The following is an 8,105-nucleotide window of genomic DNA, read 5'->3' as shown; positions in this document are numbered from 1 at the left end:
ACTCTTTCCTGTGGTTGGGTTGTGCCATTCATTCTTTAATACAAGTAAACTATGGAGATGTGTTAATCCCAAAGAACCTCTAAACTCAGAATACATTTAAAGAAGCAAAAAGTTTAATTACTTGAGGAACTTTAACTGCCAATCTGCGTGCAGTGTTTAATTGTGATCATTTGACATTCACGGCTGTGAATGTTCTGTAAGAACTGCTTAGAAGGATGGGTCTGTTTGAGGGACACTTGAAAGCTGGTGAAGCAGAGGTAACCAGGAGGGGTGACATTCTGAGTTCTTTTTGCTTTCAGATTACTTTTCCTCATGTTATCTGTTCCATAGCTGACACCCAGTTGCCACTGTCAGCAGTAAGCAATGACATTTCCGTAGTGTGTGCAGAAGACTGGCAACGGATTATGAGCACAGATGAAGGCAAATATAGCACTAGGCTCAGGCTCTAGTAAATCTGACTTACTGAAAGTAATCAGATATTTTATCAGAAGTGATAATGCAGCTTGTTTGTTCCCTGCATGAGCCTGAGCTTTCCTTGCATTTGTTGCTGTTGTAACATCACACTGTTTTTTCAGACCTGTATATGGTGAGTAGAGTTATAAACCTGTGCTCAGTCTCAAGACTTGGTTATTATGTACTCATCTATGCTGGATGGTCGCAGTACCTAATGTTTGTGTTCCGGCTAGGAGCTAAGCCCTGATCTGTTCATCTTTAAGACACTCTGATAAGTAGCCCTGCTATGAACTTCCTGCAGGAGTCTTAGGCAAGTCAAATCGATCTGTCTGTGCCCCAGTTTCTATCAAGGAAGTTGTGCTGATGTTTACTGAATTTGTCTTTCTCTTTAGGGGAAGACATTGGTGATTCCTATTTGATTTAGGAACAATCACTTTGCATGATTGCATCATCTAAAAGGGTATCTAATTGTCAGAGATGCAGTTTAGATTTCCATCCTGTAATTGCCACTAGTTGGGAGTGATACAGTCTCAAACAGGTGTTTCTAAGTTCTAGTGTTATGCAAAATAATGTTAAACTGAGAAAGTAATGCTTGAGTTCGTCTTTGATCTGTTTTAACTGTGTTGTCAAAGGGAGATCTAGTGTGTTCCTTCTTTGTGTCTGAGTTTTACTCGTCACTCTAGTCCTGTGGAGTGAAGGTGACATCATTATGATGCTTCTTGCCATTTGTATTTCATCAAGCCTCATTTTTTTACTGTAATTTCTCTTTCATAAATATCTGCTTGCACAAGCTGCTGAGATGCTTTTAAGAATTGCTACTATTGCAGCATTGGGCTATGTTTGGGGAGGGGGAAAAAAGAAAGTAGAAGAGGATTAGGTGGGGTCAACAGGAGTTTTGCAAAAGTAGGGTAGCTCACAGGGATTTACACTGCCAAAAGGTGTTGGGAAGAGGAACATTTGGGAGCTGTTGGGAAAGGGTAGTGCAACAAACAGGGAAGGAAGGTATCAAAGAGGTGTGAAAGACTCAGGGATCTGGAAGGGTTGGAGGAGATGGGGCTGCGGACATTGAATAAGAAGGATTAATGGAGCTGGGGAGGTTCTGCATAAAAGGAGGATTTGGATGAGGGAAAGGGTCCTCTCTGTCATGTCCTGGGATTAACTATTTCTCACTCCTTTGAGAGAAGATCCCATCCCTAGACCCATCTCCGCCATAAGCTGAGCAGACTGCAGCAGGCTGCTTACCTCTGCCTCATCCTGCCCAGTACACGACCTGCCTCGGCTCAGCACTTTGAGTAATGAGGTAAAGTGACTTTAAAGGGGTCACTTTTTGTTGTAACAAATATTCTTAACTTGCAGGCATAAGATCTAAGCTCATTTATCCAGAAACCAAATGAAAAATATGTCTAAAACTTTACCTTACCAATGTCTGTTGCTCGGTGCGCTCTGGGAAGGTGTTCAGGGAGCCTGAGATGATGGCAGCATATAGACATCGGCTTAAGAAACCCCTACCCTCAAAACATTAAAAAAGATTAAATAAAAAAATCCACACATAGAGTACGTGTGCATGGATATGCATATGTGTGGATGAGTAAATTACAGGCTAGCCCAAATTCATTGGGATGGTTTGAAGTGATATTCAAGCTTATCACTAGCCAGTTTGCACTGTGTCACCTGATCAGTCCAAGTTAGACATTGGATTTTGAAATTCTTGTCATGGCAGAGACCTCTAAGGATGCTAAAATACAATACAGAACTTGTACCATTCTGTTGGTCCTTCCTGGCAAGTGTGGTGAGTGCGTGTGTGAATGCAGATGACAAAAACTGCTGTAGAAATTATAAAGAAATGCTGGTTTTTCAGTCTTACACTAAAAAGTCTTTGTTCCCTTTTGTGGCACGTGAATTTCTGTCTGTGAAGCAGCACAGTAACATTGGAACACACATCCGTAATTCCGGGTTCATTTCTGCCTCAAAATGCGTTGTAGCGGCTCGCTTTGTAAAAAGAGGTGTAAAAGCTGCCAAATAGACCGAAATTTGACATTTGGGTGCATCTGCCAATCAAAATGGCAACACTGGGTGAGACCAAAGAGCTGTCTGCTTCTGTGTCTTCTCTGTGGCGGTGTCCAGTTACAGAAGCTTGGAGAAAAATAAAAGCCATGTAAGATGCTTTCTCTCAAATGCTGCCATGGAGTCTGCCAAGCCTGGGGGCTCCCTGAATTACTGATTTCTTCTTGAACAATGTGTTTATCAGTCACTATCAGACCTGCCTCCTTGTAGCGGTACAATTTCATAAGAACCCATTTATCCCGTTGTCTTTCATAGCATCTTTTGGCAATAAGTCTATCAGTTTAATCTCTTTAGTCTGTTGCCATGCAGATCTTGCGGAAACCAATGTGCAAGTATTTCATCTGACAGGGATGTGTAATTGTCCCATCATTGCAGGAGAGCTGCACGGGCATTTCTTTCTCCTTGAAACAAAGGCAACAGTAGTTGTTGTCAGGTATTGTATGTGCTACTACTGCATTTTATCCTCCCCAAATAATTTTCATATGTTTTATTAATTTCCTGGTGTTTTAATACTACTATTTTTCCAAACTTGTTCTCCCCAGTGCTATTTAACTTGATGAAAATTATTGTGTATTAAAAAAAAAATCAAATTGGAAACAGAAAAATAGTTCATTCCAAATTTTTGCTTTTTATCATTCTGAGTATATTTCAGCACATACTCTCTGTGCACTGGCTTTAAGAGTTCAATTTACGTAAAGCTGTCTGCGTAAACAAATTATAGTTTTTCCAGTTCCTTAATTATTCATGGAATGTCTGCATTCTCTTTTTTTTTTTTCAGTTATGCTGAGCAGCTGTTCTTGAAAAAGTAGGTTTATAAACTCTGTGTTTGTTTTTACTAATCACTCTCACGGTGAAATGTAATATTTTGTAATGATGTAACAAAGGTTGCTAGCTGGATATTTGTTTTATGGCTTGAAATAAAAGACTTTCTCAGGAAAATTTTCTGAGACAAGCTCCAGAAAATGAAAAGTGATTCATTTGAAAGGAGCAGTGGTTTATAATGCTTGGATCTGTATTTATATTGGCTCATATTTTCATCTGGTGGGCATGATCACTAGAGCAGGGCCCATGCTTTGTTACTGTGCATGAGAAGTCACGGGCTGACTTTTTGTGAGCACTTGCATGACTTGCTGCCTACTTTACCTGTTCCTGCAAAACCAGTCCTGAGTACCGAGCACTGAGGTGATCTACACAAAGCGTATGAACTGTGTTGGAGGAGAGAAATTTACCTGACCCAACAGGTTTATTAGTTGCCTGTTTGTGATGGATTATCAAACCACAAACCACAGTTTACCTTGGGAGTTTGAGAGCTCTCAGTGGGTCTGTGACACGTCCAGGCAGGTTCAACAGGGAAAAACATAATTTGCTAATGTCAATGAAAAGTACATACATAGAAGGAGAATAAAAATTCATCTGAAATAATATTTTTTAATATATTTATACACATACACAATAGCATGATGATATTTCTTTGGTAATGAAGCTTTCAGATGCAAATGGGTTACAGTTTCCACATTGTATGTTGATACGGTAATGTTCCGGACGTGCTTTAAACTTACCTCAAGCTTGAAAACTCTGTGCATGTTTTATAGCTGCTTCTGTTCTTTTTTTCTAATGGTCATAAGGTGTTGTCTCCATCAGGGTTCTGAGAACAGAGCTGCAGATTAAGGACTGAGAATCTGATTTACTTCTGTCCTTTGTTTTGGAAAAAAAAAAAGGAAATCCAAGACTAGGGAAAAAAATCCCATTTGGCCTTTCTATTTTCAGGTAAAAATGTCTGATGACACTAGCGTTGTGAGGCAATACCCTGTAGTTTGTATTTTTTAGCAGAATCCTAATTCATCAATGGAATTTTTGTGGTCATCTTGGCTGGGTTTTTTTACAGAATTTTTGTAGTTGATTGCAACAGATGTAAGGAAAAAGTGTGGATTTATCTCCTATCTCAAATGCCAGCATAAAAAAAAAAAAAACCTAGAAAAAATCACAAACTTTTGATCTACCTATATATTTTACCCTATATATACCTTTTTAACCCACATCCAGTGCAAGAAATTTCATTCACTGCTAATGCTTGCTAAACACTTTAGATAATATGTTTAGAGATAAGGTGTATATGTTCTTCCCTTTTTGGAGTGGTTATGGGCTACTGTGATATGGAAAATGCTTTTTTGGTGGGGGGAGGAAGGGAATGAACTCTTAACAGCACTATAGACTCTTAGCTGATAGCTGTTGTTTATGCCAGGGGCTGTGTGGTAACTAATTCATGAGGACCCAGCCTGATCTGATTCTCACCCTTGCATTAAGCTAACTGATATGAATAAGAACTAACACCAAAAGCTCAACATGCTTATGAAGTGTCCCAACCCTCTAACCTGAAAGGAGCAGAAATGCAGAAAAGTATGAAACAGAGCTACTCGATAAGCTACTTAATTTCAAGGCAGAATGCCTGCTGTTTGAGTGTTCCAGCTTCGGGGTGTTAGGAAAATATTTTAAATCCTAAGTTTCTACAGAAACACGGTACAAATGTGTAAGCACTTTATTTATCTTACAAAATTACTGCTGATCTCTCTAAGTTTGGAAAGAGAAGATCTTGCTAAAAAATTGTTCTTTTTTGTCTCCTGTGAGTATACACAGAATGATTGAGGCTCCTGGTATATTACTTGATTCAAATGTTGTCCATACTGTTATGTGAAGCCCTCAGTGGTACAACTGGAAGTGTAAAAGGATGCAGAGCTACTGGCACAAATTATTTGGGCCATAAAGAAAATGGATGACCCTGCTAAAAGCAGGGCAATTGCTCAAAAAGTAGCTGTTTCTAAATAGTTATAAATTCTTTCTGGACAATATTACAATGTACATTACAGTGCTGATTTCCGCTGTAAAACTAGGGCAACATTTGCCTTAGCCAGCCCTGATGATGAATAACTGCATAACTTAAATCCAAATTATTTTGTAAAAATTGTGAATTTTTTGTTGGAGATGATGCGGAAATCCTGACATAATTGAACATATATAATTTTAGAAAACCCTTTCTTTCAAACAGGTTAATATTGAGCCTGTTGTGTAGAGGGGCTTATACCATCTGGGTAAACATAGCCACGGACAGGGATGGTATTAGCTCTCCTCCAAATCATTGGTCTTCTGCTTAATGCTCCTTTCCCTCCACATTACTTTCCAAATTCCAAGAATTCCTGTGAGTTACGCGTTTATTTGTTAGGAGGGCTGCAATATTCGACACTACAGTCTAGTATCCCTTGTGACCTCTTGAACACTGTGGACCACAGAGTAAGGTAGTTGAAGGTAGAAAAATTGGCAAATTTTTATAGCAGTGCTGTCTCCCAAAAGTTTCTTGGAGAAGGAAGTTTGTGTGGTATCATAGTCTTATCTACAGGTGTTTTTATTTATAAAAATGATTTGCAGATCAGAAGAACTACTTCTTTAGCTCTGTAGCAGGATATAATTGTTTTCCCTTATCAAAGTAGTTTCTTTCCTGTCATGAGGCAATTAATGACTGTCAAGAGTGTGCTCTGCGAGTATGCAAGAACAGAGAAGCAGACCTCTGGTGTACAGCCTAATGACATTTATTACTGCTGTTAACAGTATTAGGGAATGCTCTGCAGCAGCTATTTGCCTATTTGAAAAACAGGGAGTTGCATGCCACAAATAAAATTCCAGTTATTACAAAATTTCTGGAAGCACTAAACTGGGGTCATTGCCGATTGAGCCTGAGTACTGAGGAAGATCTGGCTGCCCAGACAGCACAGACTGTATCTTTCTAATTTTCTTGGGTATGACAGGTTCCCAGTTTGTCCACATGCCGGGTTATCTGTGGCTTCTCTAAAAGCTGGCTGGTTACAGTAGCTTTAAATCCACCTACAAGATAGGTAGTATGGCACTAGTAATTCAGTTTGCCAATTTGAGACTTGCAAAGAGCAAACTGAGATGTGCACCCTTCTTAATGCTAAAGTCAAGCTTTTAATCATCCAAGCTTTCCTAACGAGTTTCTTTTATTTGTTTTTAGGGATGACAATAAAATAAAGAGACAAGATGCCCCAGCACTTTGTGATCTTCACTGTTGTAAGGATGGGCTGATAAGAAATGGCCTTATTGGGCAGAAGCCACCTTCTATCAACCCTGAGAGACTGAAAGATTTTGGTGAGGAGGATTACCTGAACGGGGATGTGAAGACCTGGGAAATGAAGATAGTGAGCCGAAATGAGGAGTTAATTAGGGATGCCCATTCCTGCATCCCTCAGTCAAGCAGTAGGACCAGCCTGTCAAGCTGTAACAAGCTGCTTCGATTTGAAGATATTAGTGCAGCAGCTTTCAAAATCCAGTGTGGTGTTCAGAAAACCCCCTGCATGGTAGGGAGTCTTTATGGCTTTGCATTCTCTCAATGTTTCTTTTTTCTTTTTTTTTTTTTAATAGAAGTTGATCAAAAATGAATGAAGAGTGTGAGTTGCAGCAGATAGATCTGTGTAAGATGACTCATGTTCATATTAATTGTTGTTAAATGTCAATAATAATTTTCTACTTACCTGTTTACACTAACCTAAATCCTCAAAGATTGCAGTGACCTGTAAACAAAGGATAAACCACATTAGGCATAGACTTATTGTACAGTGGTATTATGCTCACAGTGAAGAACTCTTGCTACAAAGGACCCCAAGTTGGAGATGGTGGACAGTCAGTGTTTGGGGTAAGCAGTCTTGTGCGATGGACTGGTTTGGAAACAGCCCTCATATTTGGAGAGTTTGAATGTACAGATTTTCTTTCCTAGCCTGGCCATCCTAGCAAGGCTGGATATGTTCTGTAACCAGGTGGTTCTGCCACATGTGTTTTTAACAAAACAAGGACGTTAAGATATACACACACAAACATACGCACCTATTGATCAGTCCAGGTATGAAAATGACGGAGACACTGTCCTGGTTTGAGTTAGAACAGAACTAATTCTGTTCAGTGATTTCACTTTCCAGCTCAGTCTCTTCTAACTACCTGCACTGTCTGAAGTTAACAGCACATTTTTGCAGTGTCTGCTTCTAGAAGTGATAACGCTTGATGTTCACAGGAGTTGGTGTGCAGAAAGGGTCTTGCTTATACTTTATGCTGTGGAGACCAAGGCCACTGCTAAATCTTGTGTACCATGGTGAAGATGCAGTAAGTGAGAGGCTGCTCCTGTGGGGAGGAGTTTAGGTGACCCTAAACTGACCAACAAGGTGTTCCGTCCTATATATGTCATATTCATTATAAAGTGGAGAGTCTTGCTCCCTCTTGTTCTCTTCTTCAATGGCTGGCATCTGAGGAGGACTCTCTCCATTCTGCCTTCGATCCCAGGCCATGCGTTCCTGAATCCAGATCCAGAATCCTGCATCTGGTTCCCATCTGGGGCTGAGACCAGCCTGAGCCTTCCCCAGTGTCTGCCCACAGCATCAGTGGTGACGGTGACATGGTTGCCATCAGGGAATATTTGGTTCAGTTCGTTATTGGTATTGTGTATATTCATGTATATATTTTTTATTATTATTATTCTCATTAAAACACTTTTAGTTTTCTTTTCCAATCCATAAGTCTCTCTTTACCTTGCT

General features: G+C 39.8%; 1 protein-coding gene across 1 annotated transcript in view; it reads left to right on the top strand.

Moving 5' to 3' along the window:
• Window positions 1-8,105, top strand: part of LOC104488851 (serine racemase-like) — a 28,088-nt gene that overhangs the window by 1,194 nt on the left and 18,789 nt on the right. Inside the window, exon 2 of the mRNA XM_010130942.1 lies at window positions 6,539-6,881. Coding sequence (XP_010129244.1) covers window positions 6,539-6,881 — 343 coding nt within the window. The remainder of the gene's footprint in view (window positions 1-6,538; window positions 6,882-8,105) is intronic.

Source organism: Buceros rhinoceros, unplaced genomic scaffold (genome assembly GCF_000710305.1).
Source record: "Buceros rhinoceros silvestris isolate BGI_N320 unplaced genomic scaffold, ASM71030v1 scaffold1212, whole genome shotgun sequence".
NCBI lineage: Eukaryota > Metazoa > Chordata > Aves > Bucerotiformes > Bucerotidae > Buceros > Buceros rhinoceros.
The sequence above is the reverse complement of the archived record's forward strand: the minus strand, read 5'-3'. Positions and strand labels throughout refer to the sequence as shown.